This window comes from Aphelocoma coerulescens, chromosome 7, assembly GCF_041296385.1.
Source record: "Aphelocoma coerulescens isolate FSJ_1873_10779 chromosome 7, UR_Acoe_1.0, whole genome shotgun sequence".
Lineage (NCBI taxonomy): Eukaryota > Metazoa > Chordata > Aves > Passeriformes > Corvidae > Aphelocoma > Aphelocoma coerulescens.
Genome location: NC_091021.1, coordinates 20,254,769 through 20,275,812, shown reverse-complemented (window position 1 = coordinate 20,275,812; position 21,044 = coordinate 20,254,769). Strand labels below are relative to the sequence as shown.

Sequence of the window (21,044 nt, the reverse complement as noted above, 5' to 3'; positions counted from 1 at the left end):
CAGCTGGTTGAGTGTCCTTCCTAATGAGTCACCCCCTACTGAAGAACTGGGAACTGTCTGCTAAGAACTGTCTGGTGGGTAGTTACAATTTCTAGCGGTACACGTAGCTTGCAAAAGAACAGGGAAAGCCATGTTGAAGTGTAAATTTGACTCCAAAAGCCTACTCAAGTGACATAAATGTACGGAAGGCAAATAGCAAATAGCAGGGTGGTATGAAGGAAAAAAAAACCCCAACAGGTAGAGCTCCACTTCTGCTGTTACTGAAGTTCCTCTTTCTTGAAGCTATCGGATGTTTCAAATGAGGAAAATGAAGTGTTTATCCTCCTGTGTGCACTAACCACTGAGCCAGCAAGTTTCTGTGTGACAGCTGGAGATGTTCTGTTAGTGGCCTGCAGTTTCTGTGTGCACATAGAAAGAAGCTGGCTTCATGCTTTTTTCTGAGAGTGTTGCTATTCTGCTGCTTAGCTGAGTTGGCTTATTCTCTGCCTCTTTTTGGAATAAAATAGCAGCAGCAATACATGCACGTTACAGCCCAGAGAGAGTAGTGTAGAATTTGTAAATGCCATTTCGGATTGCTTGTACTCCAGAATTTTAGAGCCTAAAGTCAGACACCTTCATTTGAAATACAAAAAAAGAATTTGTCAGTAAATTGGTGGCTGATTATTGACATTGTTTCTGTATTACAGTTCACCTATTATTGAGATTGTTAACCTTAGACTAAGTAAGTAATGTTTATTATGCACAGCCACTTAATAAAATTGTCATATTTGTGGAAACAAGCATTTCTGTAATGAAGATGGTAAGTTTGTATCATGTGGGAAATAAGATTGGGACAGTTTTCAAATCAAAGGTCATGCTACAGTTTAAGTGGGGTTATAGTTAGTATATTAATGATACTATTCTGGGGAAAAATAACAGAAGACTTTGAATGCAGAAATTAATAGTTTCAAATTCTTCATACAAGTTCTCTGCAATGCATTGAAAACATCCTTCATGGGGGCTCTCAGCCACTACTGTCATTAGAAATACAGAATAAATTTCTTTTTCCTCAGTATTATATGGGAATCAAGAGGACATCATTCATGCTTACAGTACTGACAACATCTCTTCCTACTGGAATCACCTGTAATACCTGAGTTCCCCAAGGCAGCAATTGATAGCTGTGGCTTTTTTAAACTTTCTGATTTAATGCTATAAAGATTCATCATGGGTAGGAATCAATTCTGGTAGATCTGAACTAAACTGAAAAAAAGGTACTGCAAAAAAACAGCAGCTGTCAAACTGAAAAATAAGTTGCTGTATTCAAAATGTCCAATGCTCTAGACAGTTTTCAGTCTTTGTAGCAGTAGGACAGACTTGATTTTGACATAAAAGTTCCTCAGCTATTGGAAAGCTATTTGCAGCACACATTGCATATTACATCATTTGGAGCAGAAAAAAATGACCTGCATCAGAATATTCAGTGCTTCATTTATTGTTTCCATCTTGTCTTGCCATGCCTGGTGCTTCTACGTTTTCCATGAAAAGAATGCTGCTGGATATTTTGCAGAACAGAACAATACAAGAAATGCAACATCTTGGAAAAATTCACACCACTGTTTGGATTATGTCTGATCATCTGATTCATAGAATAAGACTCCTTAAAGCAGGCTGATTTTTTCTGGTTTTAATGCTGAAATACCAAAGCATGAGTGTGGGAAATATCTACCACCTTGGTTTAAATCAGAGCTGACTCTAGAATAAAACACCATGGCAAAAGCTTGGAAGCAGGGGGTTTACCTCCAGAGCCCTTGATGTCTCCTTCATTCTTGAATCAATTGAAGCAGGCATTCTGTTGGGCACTTTTTCTAGTCTGCATCTGTTGTGATGTTTCCTTCCCATGTTCTGCTCGAAAGGTTGTTATATTGTCTATTACTGAAGCCTTGTAATTCCTTTTGTTCAGTGAGCTTATTTGCCTGATGCTGGATAAATATTCTCATTTAAATGAAGAATGTCAGAGGCCACTGTGGAGCTCTTTTAACACAATGCTGATACTTGATATTTTACTGTGCTATTAACAGAGGGATAATGCGATACGTAGGCCACTGAGGGAGGAAATGAAGCCTGCCTTTGGCAGATTGTTCTTGCTTTAAAATTGATTTAGATTCTCTGGAGGGTTTTATTACCTTTTTTTTTTTACTTGTAAAACCAATTGTTGAGTTTCTGTAACTGATAAAAATTTTTAAGCTAAAATCATTTTGGATGTTAAAATTGAATTATAATCTTATTCCTTTCTATGAAAGCAGGGCGGAGCATTAGGTGATAAATAAAACAATTTCTCATTCACTGAGTGAGCAGGAAAGAATACCTGTGCTCCGTAGTCTTTTGAAGAATGCTGTTGTGAGAAAGGGGAAATACCATATTACATTTTTAAATAAGCATCACGAATGGAAAAGGTTTCCAGGAAGACCATAGTTAGATGCCATCTCATGGAAAAGGAATTTGTTTCAGATATATCTTCAAAAGGGCATAAAAATTGTTGAGGGCATTTAGGAGAAATTCATACAGTGTTTTGGATGCTTGAGATATAAATCATGAGTCATGCTGTGAGAAAGAGATCAAAGTTACTGGAGAAACATAGTTTTAAATGACTGCAGCACCTCAGTTTACATCAACAAAGAAAATGAATGCCTTTTGGACAATGAGGCTTTTTAAGAGAAGGCGAGTCAGCATAGGAAGTAATTTACTATGTAAACTGTAGGAAGTTAAGATAATAACTGGATCAGGCAAAAGAGGACAAAGCTAAGCAAGCTGGCAGAATTTATTTGTGGCTGAAATGAAACTGAAGGTTTTTGAAAGAAAAAGCAAAAGGAGAATATCAGTGATACACTAATTCAGTAATAGGACACTGATGGCAACTTTAGGACTTTGAAATGTAGACAATGGGGACTAATTTTACATATTCATGGAAAGGAAATGCAACACACTAATTTAAAAAATACATCTAGAATTGAACTTCACTTTATCTGTTTTGAATCCAGCTGGGGGTATTTAATAATATCAGAGTAGTGAGTAAATGCTATGTAACCATCAATTTGGCGAGTTAAGCTGGTAATGAGCCATCTACAGCATCTCTACTGTTAGTGCATTATGCTGTTGTTCAGGGCAGTGACAGAGGGGCTGCCACACCTCATGTCCCCCTGTGGACTCGTTATTTTGACTAATTTTGACTTCAGCACAGTATTCTTTTCTTTTTGACAGCCCAGCTTTCTAAAAGATTGAAATTTTTTCAGGGTCATACCATAAAAATGTCAAATCTAGAGGAAATACTTCTTAAAATGTTATATTTGGGCAATTTTATGATAAAAATAGTTTTAATTCATCTATATACTAAGGTGGTTCATTCATACCTGTAGCAAAGTATTAGCTCAGCACTCTATTGCTTTTCGTGTTTTGCTATTCAAATTAATGAAGCAGTCCTGTTTTCCACAGCTAATTAAACCTGAGCAAAGAGTACATGTTTGGATATAAGAACAGATTATTAGTAATGTAACTGGTGCTTTGAGTTGCCCTTGTTGAGTTGAACTCACCACTGAGGGAATGACTCAGAGCAGGATAGCTGTATTCTCAATTAAACTGGTAAAATCTGTAGAACCATATGTATTTTTATACTATAAGCTCTTCAAGTCATTAAGCTGCTTCATTGTATCTTTAAAGTAGTAGGGAAAAAAAAAAACCTTGGCAATAATTAAATATATTATTGGTGTTCTCTTGGGTTTTTTCCTATTTTATTCCCTTCCAGTGTTACCCTGTTGCACCTCTCAGGGCTTTCTCATTTCTTCTGCCTACTGATGCTCTTGGCTACTGGCTATTGAACAATGCCAGGCTAGCATGGGGAAGCACTGCTGTAAATTTGAATCTAATTCAGAGTTTTGCTTCTATTTTTTAACTGCTGTTATCTCACAGGTGACTTAAGGAGCTTCACCAGGGACTTTCATCCTGTCCCCAGGATTTGTAGGCTCAAGAAGATGAGGGAAAAAAAATAATTTCATCTTGCCCAGTTACTTTAGGTTTTTTGCTGTGGCACAAATTTAGTGTTTATGGTTTTGTACTAAAACTTAAAACAAATTTGCAATTTATGAAACAAAATCATATGCAGTTTATGATAGTTCCCCTGTTCTAATCCCTACCAGCCAGTCTTATTGCTGGTTGTTTTAACAGATCAACTGCAGAAAACTGCAAGTTATGTCAGAATAGATCCACCAGCAGACGACAAATGGAAACAACAAAAGGCTTGTGTTTTTGCCCATGCTCAGCAGGAGGGGAAGGTGAAAAACAGAGGGAAAATGAATGTAACATTTTATGTTGGTTTAGACATTTTGGGAAATTATTTTGGCTGTCTTCGTTTGCTTTAGAGAAGTAAATGTTTTCATGGTCATTGACTCAGAACTGAGAAGGAAAAAAATCCTTGCAAACTGTGTTTTTATATTTAATTAACATTTCCCCCTTCTGTCTTTCTGTTACAGGAAAATAAAATATGAGAGAGATTCTCTCACTGGGATTTTTTTGTTCAGTACTTAGTACTTGTGGCATTGTTAAATACACCAAGAAATGTGATTCTTGGGATGTTCTCTGCAGGGCCGGGAGTTGGACCTGGTGATCCTGATGAGTTCCTTCCAACTCAGCATATTCTGTGATTCTCTGATTCTTAGTATTCAGTTGTAAAGACACCTGCAGCCCCACAGGTGAATTGCCCTGATACAGTATATATGCACCTCAAAAAAATGCAGTGATACAGGAGAGGAAGGAAGCTACTTCAGTGTGTCCTTACTCATTGTTGCTTAGGGTTGTGCCTCATTTTAGCTGTGCTCAGTGACTGAAGTGCTTAGAAATGGGCTCCTGTCTAGTGACCACACACTGGTGTGGCTTTTGGCCTGCCTGCTCCAGCAACAGGCTGAAAGAGTCTGCTCTGAAGGAGTTCTGCTCTCTCAGTCATCAGGTGGGACTTGGTGATGTCTCTGTGTTAAGAAGCTGTCAGCTCCTGGCAGCGTTTCAGTGGCAGTGCTTGAAAGTGGGGAGTTCACTAATGAAAGGCGTTCTTCACCATCTGCCCAAAACAGCATCATGTGATTCAAATACGTTCTTGCCTCTCTAGGGATAAATATTGGCCTGTGAACTAGAGAAAAACCTGTATTTCCTATTTAAAGTTCTGCAGTTGCACTGACTTTCTAATTTTCAGACTGTCAGGGATGATTCTGAGACCTTGCTACAATGTGCCTATATGAAAGTACAGCAAAACACACCAGTTGGGGCTTTTGTTTGGCTTCTCTCTACACAGTGTTTTTCCAGTAGGCAGTGTAGGTTCATAAATACCACAATCTTAAACATCTGTGTTTAGGCATGAAATTTGATCTTGGTGCTTACCTTGGTATGGAGTTGCTCTTATTATTAAAAATTGGCTCTGTCTCCGTTCATGGACTGCATGGAGTGGTGGAACACGTTATTTGTCAGTGAAGCAAGCCACGGTGTATCCTGCAAAGGAATGCAGCTGTCTGAGGATTTCCAAAACTCAGCATCAGTACAGTGAGGAGTCTGGTAAACACTTCCCATCAACATATGGAAGGCAGTGGCCAGGCAGAATCAGATACGTGTACTCTTCTGGCAGAGCAGCCACAGATAGGAACTATAATTACAGAAATTAGATATGTAATGATGAGTTTAATTATTAACCACTTTCCTGTATGGCTTTGAGTAACCATAGTATCAGAGCACTGAAAACCCTGGAGCTTTGTTGAAGCTGCATCCTGTAGGAAAATTAGGAGTAGTCTGAAATCATGCTACTCTGCAATGACCAATAAGGGTTGAAGTGCCCTATTTTATTTTTTAATGATTTGCTCTTGGGATTTTTCCTGGTCTCTTAAAAGTTTAATTTTATGCAGGCCTCCCTCCTACCAAGGTATGGTTTTCCAAGTGTAAACTTCAGTACTCTCTCTTAACAAACTAATTCCAGGCATGCAGTTATGTGTTGTCTTTTTAAATAAAGTAAATCCATAAATATCCTCTTAGATGCAAATGCTACGGTAATTGATGTGGTCTGGCATTGTGATCAAAAATAGAAGGCAGCTGTAAAGCTAACGAGTGTACAGCTGCTTTGCTTCATCAAAGGGTTATCAGGCACCTGGAATGCTCGGGTGAATGTGCCCGCTACTTTTTATGCACTCTTCTTACAGTGCAGATTGAGGAACTACAAAATACATTGAACAGTGTTGCTGGGAACTTAGCACAGCTCCTGTAATGTTTATATAGACCTTCAGCTGCTCTAAAATGTCGTAGCACCCCTGGCCACTCAGCTTGCTCATGACCAAAGAGTCCTTGAAAATGTTGCTGTTACACATGAATGCAAAAGTTTTTAGAAGTTTTGTTTACTACAAAGCAGCTAGCAGAGAAAGTGTCAGAGGAAGAGGTACACAAAAAAGAGCAAATATTTTGATGGCTGGGCTTGGTAAGGAGACTGGTAGGTGCCTGGGAGAGAAGAGGGAGGAGATGCTACAGTCACCAGTTTCCCTGGCTGGAGTGTTCTTCAGTTCTGTTCAGTGCATTGCCTTAATCAATATTAGGACCCTTGCAGATTCTAGTTATTAGTTCCTTTTGCCAGCTTCATTTTCCTTGTAAGTTGTACGTAAACTTTCATCAACACAAGACATAAGCTCCAGATCTCTGTACATAATATTTTTAAAGGGAAAAGTGGATGTCTGCATGGAGCTTACTCTGACTTTCCAGATATCATTTTATGTAAATACATCAAAACTTGAATTCATATTTTTTCTAAAAGTGTTTTTTTGGGCACACATATGTTTGCATTTGAATGTCAAGTTTATCTTCCAGTGATTGTTATTAATCTTGGCCTTTATAAATTCTTCCATATTTCATGGTTTCCCATTAGTAGAAGTATAATTTTTAATTATGTTTGGAAATCAGCAGTGCAGATTGCTGAAAGACTGAGCACTTTTCATTGCAGAAGCATTTTTCCCCCGTAAAACCTTTTTTCTACATTCACAAAGCACTAAACTCTAGAGAAAAAAAAAAGCACTTCTGCAGAAACTTAAAACAGCTTGCTTAGTCACAGTATATGAAAAGAGAACCTTGGGAGGTTCATCAACAGTGTGTTGTATTGTCTTCACTGCTGTAGTTAGCTCTGCCAAGAAATACAAATGACTGCTTGGATCTGTGAAGGATTTATGAAAATGCTATTCCTGGTGTGAGAAGCAACTGCATCCTAAACCAAATTAACAATCACTGGAAGGAGGAACACGCACAAATTGATGCCAAATAGTAACCATGGATTTTGTTGTTTTGCTGAGTTCTCTTTGTTCCCAGCATGGTGTTCTGTCAGAACTCGGTGATTTTGTGGCTAGAGGGAAGTATACATAATTTTGATGTGTAGGTGACTTACAGTGGTGCTTTGCAGAGCATCAGTTTATCTCGCAGTTCAGCCTGTGCTCTTGGCATTGCTGGCTGCTAAGGTTGTGCCCTCAGAGACTGCCATGTGTGGCCAGTAGAGACTGGAAACTGTCTGATGTATTTTTTAAATCAGTGAAACTTTAGTATGAGAAATTCTTAAGTAGTAGCAAAACAAATACAACAGTAGTGAGGGATGTTGCTATATCAAGGGCAATTTTTCAGAGGATAGTAAGAAAAAGCACACATCTTTAGGAAATCAGAGAGTTTCCAAGACATCGTAAGTCTGAAGTCCTTGGAGGCCAGGCAGACTTAGTGGAAGATGATAGAAACTTCTGAAAATTGGAAAGAAAAATGAGGAAGAGTTTAATTTTCTTTCTGCTGGAGAGAAATAAGCTGCAAAATATTGATACTTGTGGAAAAGAAAGAGGTCACTTTCTGTAACTTGTAAAATGGTGGCTTGTTTTATAACAGTTAATACCAAGGAGTTTTTCAGTAGTTAAGAAGAAAAAGAGTGTATTTGTTTGTACATTATATGCAGAAGCAAATATTTTCGTGGCTATATATGCTCCCTTAAGAGTGAAAGATAAAGTAGTCTACAGTTACGCTGGTCCTCATTGAGGCAAGTAAGAAGAAGGAGAAGGAAGCCTAGGATCATTGTGGAATTTGTATCTAAGACACTAATTTATTGAAGAATCTCTTGGGTTTACCATACATGGGTGGAGTAATTTTAATAGTAGAACATAGAGCCCCTGGCAGGGGAAACTAAAGAAGGGCACTTTTTGTGCTGCTTGGTAATCTGATTTTCTTTCTAAGGTCAGCAGCCATCCAGCATATGATGCCAAGAGGATGCAGGTGTTGCAGAAAAAAAAAAAAGAAATCAAGCAATTTAATTCACTTCTAAGCAAGTGCTTATTCAAACAAGTGATGTGCAAGAGGAATGTTTACTAATATCTTGAAAATGAAAAAAATTGTTGTAATCCCTAGCCATAATTGGGGAAAAATGAGCATTGAGATAACTATTCCATTTAAACAAGTAGAAATGTGCAAAAACAAAACCAACCAACCAACCAACCAATGGAACAAAAAAGAACCCTAACCAAAAAAACCAAAAAAACTGCAACCCAACACCCCAAAACAACTGTTAATTATGAATAATTGTCCTTCTGCTAATGTTATGAAAGCTGCTGTTGACTAAAAGTCTTATTAGTTTCAGTTCCTGGATAATAAAAAATGTGTGAAAAGTGTTAAATGTTACTGTATTTTGCAGTGAACAGAAAGCTCGTAGTCTTCTCTGCTGCTGTTGCAGTTGCACTCTTGGGTAGATGAGGTGTAAGCTCAGGATACAGCGAGGGGTCTGCCCGTGTGAGCAGGAGCCGCTGTTCTGCCTGTGCTGGGAGAAGGCAGCTGCTGTTGAGGAAACGAGTATGGACGAGTATGGCTGTGTTATGAATTGTGTATGTGTATCAGACACTGAATGTTTGCTACAGGGGTGAGAGCAAATTGCATACAGCATTTTTGGGGCTAGGTGAACACGAGTGAAGAGGAAATCTTCTGGCCTTACTTTTACCACTCGTTTCTGTGAAGAGCAAGGACCTGCTCTAACTTGATGAATGTAGGTATGAATGCCGTGAGACATCCTTGACATCTTTGCCTGTATCAGCCCCAAAAAAATGAGAGTGGTAGAGCTTTGCTAAGAGTACATACTATCTCGGCTGTAATTAATAGCGCTAATTTCTGTTCCACTTAATATTGTTTGCAACTGTCAGAGACAAATAATACAAAATTGTATTCCAACACATTAAGCAAGCCAGATAAAAATTTCGGCCTTTTGAATTTGCAGAGTAGTGCACATGTACACAGTGAATGCTCTGTATTGTGCTGGTTTTGTTGTACAGGTTCAAAAGTTCTCTAATTTCAAAAACAACTTAAAATCTTTTCTTTTTGGACTAAGATGTCTTATTTTGATTTGAAGTGTGTTTTGAACATAAATTGGCTCTAGTGAAATGGGGGGATTCTGTAGTCATGTTCCTGGATTTTTACATGCTGGATTCTGATAAAAACAGCAGGCAGATTATATTTCTTTATTTGATGGAAAAGTCAAAAGATTTTTCTTACGTACCTGAGAATTTAGGAAGAACCCCTTTGCGAGTTACAACATGCCTGTACTGTCAAGAGTAAATCAGGTGCGTAACAGCTCTTTGTGATATTTGTAAATGGAAAGTTTTTTATTGTACTGCTTTTCTTCCCCCCTCCATTTACTATCAAAACTGACCTTTCACATACTAGATACTACCAGCATTTTGAGCGAGACCTGGAAATTTTCACTTCTGAGTGCTTTCTGAAAGCCAGGGGCCAATTAGAGGCTTCCTCTAGAGATAAGTGAATGAGGCAATGGATACAAAACAACCCTAGGCTTCTGGCTAAGCATGCAAACATCACAGATAATTTGGGAGGGGGTTTTGTGTTTTTTTCCAAAATCCTCAGTCATTCCCTTGTCTCAAGAGAGGTTTTATTTCTGAAGGAATTCTTTAAAATTACTCTATTTAATCACAGAGTTGGAGAGAGGTTTGATGGAGTTTTTAGCAGATATTCCTGTAAGGGAATTAGAGTCATTTGTTCCTTACTACTGTAAATCTCAACAGATTGAACAGCTGTTAACCTCCTCTGTCATTGATACTGCATTTATTTGGCACTGCACCAAAGTGTAGTAAAACTTCAGTTTCCATCTGAACTCCTTTATGTTCGGTAAGGCAGGGTGTCAGCATTGTAGGGTTGGTGCTTTGTGCCTGGCGTAATTGTTACTGAAGTTTTTAGTATTCTGTTTCCAGCTTAAGGGGGGCATTTTTGTTATTAGGATCTTTGGATTTCCTCTCTTCTCCAGGCCCCTTGTGTCCCTCCCTTCCTCAGAGATGATATACCAAGAATAAGAAGTAAAATGAAAAACTGGGTATTCAGCAGGCAGTAAAAACAGAAGCATGCTTTTATGCTCATCAAAAAGGGTCTATTGTGGAGCCAAGTCACTGACCTTTTCTTCTCATCCATCATGGGACTTTCAGGGAGAGCTGTGCTCTGCTTCATGGTGAACTTGCCTGTTGCAAGGAAGTTTGCAGACATGTCCTGTGGGCACACACAGGACTCACTTGAGCCCTTAGGTCCTTTGTGATTAATCCACCTTTCACCAATGGGTCTAGGTCTCACACTGCAGACTGTATGAGCTTTTTTAAGATTCTCTCCTTCCTACTGAAGCCTCTACAGAGTATTCCACAGTTGTGGGGTTCACAGAGGACTAAACAAGGTGCTTCTTGGTCCAACTAGAACCGTGGTTTACATGTAGGTGTTGGGTGCAGTCTAGGGCAGGGGGCTCATTGTGGAGGTCAGAGAGGAAGGCTGTGCTTAAATCAAGCTCTTCCTCTACCTCGTCCCTAAAACCCTCCAGGACAAGCATAACTCAAGTGCTCTGCTGCCAAAGCTGTTAAGAGCCAGCTCAGAGACACCAAGGCAAGTCAAGGGGAGGGGAGACTAGGGAGGAAAGAGGGGTAAGAAGGTGGCGTAGGAGCCCTGCTATTTCAAGCACTCTTTTCCACAGAGGATCCATTAGGTTTTGAAACAGCTACTCAGAAGCATTTTGTCTGAGATGGCAGCATGGCTTTCTGAGCCTTATGTGACTCTTAAGGGGCATATGTTCTGCTGTATTGGTCTTTGAGGCATAATGCATACATTATTTGTCAGACTGTGATACCCTTTAGGGCTTTGTGGTTATAGGTTCATCAAGTGAGGCCTATTTTATTTAGCAATCAGCACTTTAATTGCACATAAATCTCTGTATCTGTAGCTCCTGCAGCAGGCATCTCTATGAAGAAGCCTTAAGATGTCATAATATTTGAAAGAGAAAAATAGGCATTTTTTGCTAGGACCTGTAATTTAAGTAGCAAAATAATTGGGTAGGAAGCATCTCTTGTCTCTTGTTGAATATGATATGAAAGACAGTTACAGCTTTTCAAACCTGGCTAAAACTATGAATTATCCTAGAATATTTGTATGGATCTAATTCAGGCAGCTGTCTGACAGAAATATTTTAGATTCTGTGTATTGTCTTGCAGAGGGGTTGTGGCTTTTTCCAAAGACTTCTTTTATTGCATGAAATGAGGGGAACTTGTATAGCACAGTAAACACTGTGGAGATGTTTGAACCAATTAATTGGTTCCATGAGGTTATTTCTAATAGAGGGAAGTATAAGTTTGGATGGACTTTAATCATTCTTACAGCATCCTTGAGAGAGGCATACCAGAAACTTTACAAGGTCTGTTACTTCATATGTTGGTATACCTTTCAGGTTACTGTAGGAATTATTCTTCACCATTTCAGGAGCACTAGGGGTATGGGTGTGCAAATTTTAGTTTATCTTCTTTTTTATTAAAGTGCGCATTCAAAAATCCTTCCTACCTACCCTCATTGTCAGCCTGGGGCTTTAGCATTCTGCCTAGCGTCCATTTTCTTGCTTTGACACTCACCCATTGTATTTTGGGTAAGTTTGTTATTATGGTTTGCCTGAGCTGAGCTGCTCCACCTGATGGTGAAAACAAGAACATGCCTTCTCTCGTGCAATGAGGTTTTACTTGAAAAACTCTTGACCTAGGGGAAGCATTTAATGCTGTAAGTGTATGCTGTGTGCTGCCTTAAGAAGACTTACTAATGATGTTCTGTCCCCTTTATACTCGAATGTAGAACAGATAAGGTTATGTAAACAAGTTGCACAAAGATCTTGAATCCACAGTTTTCTTTCATGATTATAGTGAGATGCCCTGGGGTGGTTACTTGTAGCATAGACAAGTGCTTCTCAAGGTCCAGATGCTGCCACAACCTGAGATGCAGCTGTGATTTGCAAGAGATGCATCTCTGAAAGGAGTTGTTCCTGCTCATCCACAGGGAATTGCTACTACTTGGTATCTGTGGATTTGGTCATGTTCTTACTACCCAATGTGGAAATACTTCATGGTTGATTATGTTGCATAGAAGACCTTGCCCATATGGTATTTTCTGTCTCAAATCCACTTAGTTGCTCAGAAAAGGTGGTAAAAACTAAAGAACTCTGAAAGAAACAACCTGCTTACAGTAAAAGATTTAAAAGGCGCTCTTGTGGCATTGAAAGAGAAATAATCACATAAATCTCACGAAAACAGCAAAGAAACAGGAAGAATAACAGAGCTTAATCTTCTCAAGTCTTTTAGTTTGCCCACCTTTTTGCAATGCAAGAGTCTATGGATGCATGCTTCAGTAAATTCGTCTCTGGCATCTTCCATGTTGCCCTAAGCTATGAGAGTATTTTCCATGTGATAGCAAAATCTATCATCTCTAGATGGTCATGTCTTCAGCCAGGAAAGTAAAAGGTATGATTGGCTGTTTCGAGCTAATGTGTCAAGGATGAAGGATGGTCCTATCTGGAAGAATGCTTATATATAATGGCACATGCAAGGAACCTTCTTTAAAATATTTGAGCAGCCTGAGGTCAAAATTTCCTGTGCTATTGAGAATGTAGTGTGAGATCTGACCATCCAAGCATGAGCTGGTTACATTCAGTCTGCACTCCTGCAAAAGTGAGGTCATTGGGTACCAACAAAAAACAGGCAAATTGCTTTAATTAATGCTGTGAAACTCTTAGAAGTCTCCTTGTTCTATTCAGCTTTCATAGCCTCTATCAAAAAATGCAAATTTTAAGCTGTTCTTGTATTTTTGTCCTTCATTTGTGTTAAACATATACACTTAACATTGTACAAAGTGGTGTGTACAGACCTTTGTTTTGTTTTTTCTTTCTTTCAGACATCCTGGCTCTGGAATACCAGGCAGTGCTGGAGCGGGTATCCATATCAGGTAAAAGTTTCAGTGCTGTCTGAAAATGATCATGACACTTCTGCAGAGCTCTGTTTTTATTATGGTGGAGCTTTGTGCCCATATGTTTGTGTGAATGGGCTGCTTAGCATTTCAGAACATTGCTAGGAGATACTTCCCATCTTGCTTGAGTTTAAGATGGGAAGAATGAACATAGCTGTCACACCTGAATTCCACACATTGAATTCCAAAAACTACAGAGAAAAGTTTGCAATTTAAGGAATTTAACCTGTCTAGGGTGTATTTTCTTTTTTTTTTTTTTTTTTTCCCTGAAGAGCAGGGAAGGGGGAAAAAGGCAACTGCCAGACTGGAAAATGTGAAGAAGAGTATTGTCCAAGAGACATATGAATCCCTGAGACAGTGAACAGTCCTTGACAGGCTGAACAGGAGAACTGTGTTTGGATGCTACTGTTTTTGAAGGTTATGTAGCTGTTGGAAAAAGTTCAGTGGAGTCAGTTCAGCAGAAGTCTTGATCTGAGAAATGTTGAAGGAATTTGGTCATGTAGCCTCAGAAGAAATAACGACTTCAATTCCACCCGGAGACTGAAGGGTGAACTGAACAACACGAGGGAAGCAGCAGCAGAAATAGATTGGGGGAAGTGCTGAAACTTAATCCCTCAGAAACTTTAGATACAATTGTTTCTTAGATTGATATGGCTACCGTCACTGGTGCCTCTCAGCCCTGTTTCCTACTATGTTTGTGTTACTACATGCAATAAGAGGTTGACTTAAAACAAAAGACCATGAATCTTACTGATTGAAGAATATACGTTTACTGGACTTACCAGAAGACCAAGGTCATTTAGAAAGTTGGTTACAACTTCTAGAGTGTGGGAGCTAAAATTGCCATATCTAATACCATTCTAGTAGTGGTAAGGGTCCAAAAAAGAGCAAATTGTCAAATTAAAGTCATTATGAAAATCATTGTCTTGAAGATAAAAATGTCTACTGGGTGCTAATCAGGGCTAAGTACTGAGTTTTCAATTTGTTTTGTTGGTTTTTTTCCATAACTGTATAAAATTTCTAATCTTTTTTTGCTACAAGTCCTTTGTAAATTACTCAACAATGCACTGCAGAAATCCAGCTGGACTTTACTGTAGATACAGTCAAATGGATCATTTGGGTGACAACACAGCCATAAGCACAGGTTAAGCTATTGAGGTTAAGTCTATGGAGAACTGAAACCTAACATTTGAACTAAGTTAAGCACACTATTGATACCAGAAGGAATCTGTGACATCTTCAGAACTGCCCTACACTATCACTATGTATGGCTTTAGAAATATTAATGCTATTGTTAATAAAGCAGCTAACAGTCTTCATCTTTTACTAAAAATTTTCCCCAGTGAGTTCCCTTGCAATAATGAGTATGATAGTTGCAGTTCGTTGTAAGCTCTTACTTTCTTTCCCTTTTTTAATTACATGTAATTAAAAGTCTATTGGCAGTCTCTCTAACTCAGAAAAGGCTTATATTGGCCCAAGAAAAGGATGGATTTTGAATGTACACATTTTTTTTGTAAAGCATAAGCATATGTCTATATTAAAATAACACCCACAGAGCATTTCCTGGGAATCCAAGGACTGGCTCTCAGCTGCAAAGAACTTGTCTGCAAAAGGGAAATGGGAATAAAAGGTGCAACCAAAATACCTCTTGCCAAAGGAAACAGCTCATACCCTGCTTGGGTGCATAGTTGTGCCAGTGCAAGCTGCTCTAGAGATGGTTTATCTAATCCCTTCAGAGATGCCCTCAGGAGCTTCTCCTTTGCCGGTGTCCCTCTCTATCACTGCCATGGAAAACGTGACTATCATGGAGGCACATTTGCGTGGAAATTAGAGCAGCTCCTAGGACTGGCTCTCTTAGGCTGACTGCCAAACAGTTCATGTGTGCTGCCAGTTACCTTCTCTGAAATTACCGTTGGTTTTGGTTGTGCATTATTATTTTTATTTCTTTTACTTTGAAACAACTCTGTAACCATTTTGTATATCAGACAAGATGCTTGGATAAATTTATTTTATTTTGTTCTTTCCAAATGTTATGTCCCCAGAAAATGGTTACATTCTTCAAAAGTAGGCATTTCTATTATAAAGAGCCCTGCTCAAAGCCCACATTTTCATCATGAGTAGATGAGATTATATACTAGCATTACTTTTTTTCTAGTTAATCTAGCATTGGTTTTTTGCTATGCTTTAAACCCACATTACTGTTATACAGCAAGATGTTTCAAGTAAACTTTCAAAACAAACTTAGGGATACTCAGAATTTAGTTTGCTCTGGGTTCCAAATGGACAGCATCATAATTTTTGGCATACAATATTGTCAGGACTAAAACATTAGAAAAGAGTACATTGGGGAGCTTTATTTTCCAGAGCCATCAAAGCTTGAAAGAGGCAACCATCACCTTTTTTTTTTTACATAGGATGCTTATGTATAATTCAATAATCCCCTGTGGTTAAACATGTCTCCTATAGACCACAGCTGTCTGTAATGTCAGTTAGACTCTATTAACCTTTTCTCATCTCCGTCTTTCAGCCACTGATGCCTGACCTTCATTATTACTACATAGTTGAATTGTCCTTCTACTGGTCCTTAATGTTTTCTCAATTCATTGACGTCAAAAGAAAGGTAAGAACAATGAGACTAAAAACACGAAAAGCTTTAAGGTTTAACATATTGTTTTTGACTTGAGGAATACCTGTATTACATGGGCAGTGAACTGGAAATACAGTTCTTTCTAGTGTTCAACTCGTGCAGATATTAATCACTGAGAAACTGTTACTGTCTTATTTTGTTCCTTGTTACTATAGTGTGGGGGTTTTCTGCACATGGGAAGAAGAGCCTGGAGCAAATATTGAAGGGCAAATATCAGAAGCCAAAAGAACCTTCTGCTTTCATACAGTGGCTTGAATGGAATTGAACAAGTAGTATCTGGTAGATGTACAGTTTCTTCTAAGAGTTAAACGATGAAATACCGAGAAAAGAGCAAGACTGCCTCATAAATTCACAGTATTACTTTGTAGGATAAGATCTAAGAGGGCTTTCAGTTTTTTCTACAAAAGGACAGTGAAAACATTTAATATTAAAAAATGATGTTATATTTAATTTTACCCTTACAATCATGTAGCTGAGCATTGCTATTAGAGGGCTGTTAATGAAAAAAATAAGGCTCTGTCCAAATAGTAGAAGTATTTTTTCCACGATCAATAGCAACCTGTTCCATATTCCAAGTTCTCTCCTCTGAGGAGAATCCTAGTCCATAGCAGAACAAGCAGCACAACAGTTACTGTATAATAACAGTCTGTAGAGCTATTCTTGCAGGGGTTTCAAAATTAATTTTTTAAGCATTTGAAAGGATTTTATAATACCTTTATGTGCCTCCTTCAGCTGTCATTTAAATAAATGATTGTAGGCTATGCTAATGGAAAAATCCCTATTTAATAGAATTTTAGCAGGAGCATAACTCTGAAAAGAGTAAATGAAGGATGCAGTATGACCTGAATAAACTTATCTGCCATTTAGAACCACAGTGTATTCCTGGGAGTCCTATGCCAGAGCTACCTATATAGAAATACACTCCTCTATTTGGATTTCCAGATTATTCCAGAAGTAGAAATCTCAAGAAAGCATCAACAAAATTTAAATCCATATTGGAGGATAAATTTTAAATAAAACAACCAATTTATGATGAATACATATAAATCCCTTGCTTACCTTGTCTGTAGATGCTAAAGATTCCTGTTAATCATGAGCTTGAAATGAGTATACCTTCACTGTTTCACAAACCAGAGACAGAGAGAAACAATGCTCAAGGGAGCTGTGTGATAGAGGACATGAATTTAAATCAAGAGTAATATTGACTAATACAGTAAGCTGCAGGGGCCAAGTCTGTTTCTTAGTTACATATAAATGACTTGTTCTTGTTATCAGAAAAACTTCAGAGCAACCTGCTGTGGAAATAGGATGGGACATGGAGGTGGGGAAGTGCATCGCTAACAGCCAAGTAACACCCCAGCCACAGATTTGCAATGCTTGAACCCAGAGCACCAGATCCAAGTAGTGTCCCAAACACCTGCTGTGTCTGAGAACGTGCAGTGTCCAGCAGAGAGCAGGAGCACATCTGCAGTGCAATGATAGCAAGTCAAAAGCCTTTCATTATCAGCACCCAGCAGGGAACAGTGGAGACGCTGTATTTATAAAAAACCTATTAGATCACTCACCAGTTTGGACTGTGGAGACAGCTCTTTTTGTAGTGCAAGCGAATTTGATAACGAGGAAGATCAGATTGGAGAAAGGCAGCTGTGCCCTGGTGTCACAGTAAAACTGCTTGTGAGTGCAAGCTGCCAAGGAAACCCACTGAGTTGAAAAATGTTAGTTCTAAAGACTTACAAGAGTTGACAAAAAGGAGTACAAGAGACAGGGACACCAGCTCTTGCAACATCATAGTAGTTCTCTTTTATAAGAAGGTTTAGTTTAAAAAAATGTGGAAACCTTGTAATGCACCCAATATGCAATGTGTGGAACAGTGCCCATATGAAGTAGGGATCTGTTTGACAGGAAGCAGGAAATTTGCCAGCTAATACTGGATGTTATTGTAATATTTCACAATTGGCTTGTATGGAGCAGATTAACAGTTCTCAACCCGAGTAAGCTGTTGATGTTTTCATGTTACAGTGCAATGAATACTTTTATCTAAGTCTTGGTTATCATTTTAGATACTTTAAATTCAGTAGCAGTGGCTGTGTTGTATCCTGGGATGATCAGAAGTGCCCAGTCAGTCTTGCGCACTGCAGGAATTCAGCCAAATACTTTTATTCATGTAAGGTTTCTCTGAAGGAGAGGTGCAGTGTGCCCTTGCTGGAAGCAGCAGCACCCAGCACTGGCCTAACTCCAATGCTGGTCTTTTACTTACTGTAGATCAAGAGAAAGGTCCTTGCTGTTTTCCATCTCCATTTTATTCTTCTCTGATAGCAAATTGATGACTTCAAAAATTACTTCCAGTGGTTTTTCTGTCTTTCAAATACTTGTTTATCTTTATTTAGGTGTTACAAATTCCAGCAGATTTGTCTTTGCCTGACTGGAGGTGTGAGCAAACTAGGCCTTTGCACGTACCTACTATTGGCATTAAGTCAGTCAGCTGTGTGTGTCAGCTTCTACAGTTTTATAATGACATGTTGTTAGCTTCATAAATACCTCCTGTGTTGCTGTAATGATATTCTCCCTTATGGGTGTTCATTTTCAAAGATGAAACTTAGTATGAATTGGTGTTTTGTCATCTTTGTCCAGCTTCCTATACCCCTGTTTTGTAAAACACTGAAAAAAATGTTAGGGAACTTTGTTAGTTTCACAAGTACCTGATAAACCTAAAAAGCAGTGAGGCTTATCTACATGCTTTCTGGATACCTGAAATATTGTTTAACAGAAAAATATTTGACAGGTTCACTCATTCCAAGAACACAGTGATCTGTAGCTGCTAATTTTCTTGAATATTAAATTTTGATTCTAGAAAATTTATACTATATTTTGCTAAATTTGGATACTAGATCTCTTTCTTCTAAGAGAATTCTCTTGGTAAAGAAAGAGACATGGAATCACAGAATCACAGAATTGATTTCTTTTGTTTCAGTGGAAGCAATTAAGAGTGCGTATGTTTTGCAGACCTTTCCCTTTCCTTGTTGGTCTGTAATATAAGCCATGAAGATGATGCTTTGCCCTTCAGTGGCACTAATGCTCCATGGCCACTTGGCAGTTCAGTCAGTGAGTGTGACATGTAAAACAAATGTGGGTGGCAGAAGCCTTAATTCCAGAGGGCTTGTCTGCAAGTTGAGACCCATGGGGTTTTTCTGCTGTCTGCCCTGTGTTCTTCCCACTGATGGTGTCTAGAATAGGCTCTTTCTCCTATTCTTAGCCACAGATTTTCATGACATAGGCACATGATTATCTTCCAGCAGTTAAAACTGGAGGCTACAAATCTTCTGTAAATAAATACATCTTCCACAAACATACATATGATTTGAAATATATTAACTAAAAAAACCAGAAATTAAAAAGCCTGTTCCTGTACAGCTGCTCTTCTACTATATATGGGTGAAAGTGCTGGAGTAAGCTGGGAGCACAAGGACCATTTGGCTTTATGGAGACTTGTACCATTAGTATCTATGTGTTCATTATCCTTGTGTAACTAAAATCTAACAGGTAGTATCTTCAGAGCATAGTATTAATTAATGACTTAAAGAAATGTCACAAACAGGAAAGAAACAATCCCAATAACAAAGCAGTCGTATTTGTGTCATTGCTACTTTTTTCCAACAGTTTTCCATAGGCTAGTCCAGCACTTCTGTTTCAGAGGTGGCAGAGTCAAGTAACTGTCTCTTTTAAGAAACGTTATTACAGAAGGAGTTCCCTGGACAGCATTTCTTTAGGAAGACTTATGCAAAAATGCAGAAGACTGCTGCCCACAAACATTAGGATTGCCTAGGAATAATTCATATTGTCAGGAATGCCTTGAAGAACATCCAAGAGGGACTGGAAATCTTGTATTTGTAGAACATGAATGTGTCAGCTGTGAAAACAGAGGAGATTTTCTGCTTGACTTTTTGCCCCATTTGGACTGCCTATGTGCTAACATAATTGCATTTGGAAGGAAAGTTAAGAACAGTGCCATAGTACTTGCAGGTGAAGGAGGTAAAGAGCTAGGCTGCAGTATGGCCATAGGGCAATGCTAGTAGCTTACAGGGAATAAGGTAGGTGCTTTGCTGTTTTTGTTACTGTGAAATGGTGAAATGGTCTCCATGTGGGGGTTTGTAGTTACAGAAGTGACTAAGATGCCATAGCCTTGCTTTCCCTTAGGACACTCAGAAAGGGAAAAAGCCTTTAACTGTCTTTTTCTTCTGTGTGTTTGAAGAAAATGGATTTAAAGCAATGGCTTGATAAGACTGCTGAATGTATTTTATTGTGTTCCATGCTTCTGGGGCCAGATAACCTGGCTGAGAAATGTTGGGTATATACTAAACTGGCATATAAGTCTCTGCTTTTAGTCTTTTTATCTTTTCTCCCCTACCCTGCCCTCCTACCCTTCCTCAGTTTTGTGTTGGAGATACTGGCAGTTTTATCTGAGTTTTTATCTGTCCCGTGGTTTTCGCAGCACTAAGGCTAGAATATATGCACAGCTATCAGCTTTCTTTGCTCTCTGGCCTCTGTCAAGGCAGTGCCTACTGAGGAGTAGGAAATAGGATATTGTAGCACCTGATAGCATGAAACATAAAGTGATAGGCTGGGAGCAGCTCCTGTCTGTCTTCACTTAGTGAGACTGCTCAAGCTGCAGGTTTTTCCATGGACTCCAGGTGTTCATTGCAGGGAAGGCAAGTGCTGGTACTGAGAGGCAGTGGCACTGCACGTCCTTAAAAACAGTGGTGCATGCTACATTCCCAAAGAGAGCTGTGGGAATGCTGTGCAGTTACTCCTCTCAGTACTGAAGAGACAGTGCACTCAGGGGCTGTAGCTGCTGCTTTTCCAGAGCTGATCCTGTGTTAGTTGGAGCTCATGGCACTTTCCATAGGGCCCTCCTGCCCAACGCATGTACCTTCAGTTCCTTTGCAAACCAGGTGCTGCCTGTCTAAAGGCTCTCAGTTTTGGTTTCTCTGCTGCGGGCCACTTACCTGAAGACTACCACAGCTCAGCAGGAGTGGCCCATGTAAGCTATCAGAAAGCCAAATTCCACCTC

The 21,044-nt window shown here is 39.0% G+C and overlaps 1 protein-coding gene across 2 annotated transcripts in view; it reads left to right on the top strand.

Moving 5' to 3' along the window:
- Positions 1 to 21,044, top strand: part of CERS6 (ceramide synthase 6) — a 112,981-nt gene that overhangs the window by 64,045 nt on the left and 27,892 nt on the right. For both annotated transcript variants that reach the window (XM_069020744.1, XM_069020743.1), the window contains exons 5-6: positions 13,258 to 13,308; positions 15,857 to 15,949. In XM_069020744.1, the coding sequence (XP_068876845.1) occupies positions 13,258 to 13,308; positions 15,857 to 15,949 (144 nt within the window). The remainder of the gene's footprint in view (positions 1 to 13,257; positions 13,309 to 15,856; positions 15,950 to 21,044) is intronic.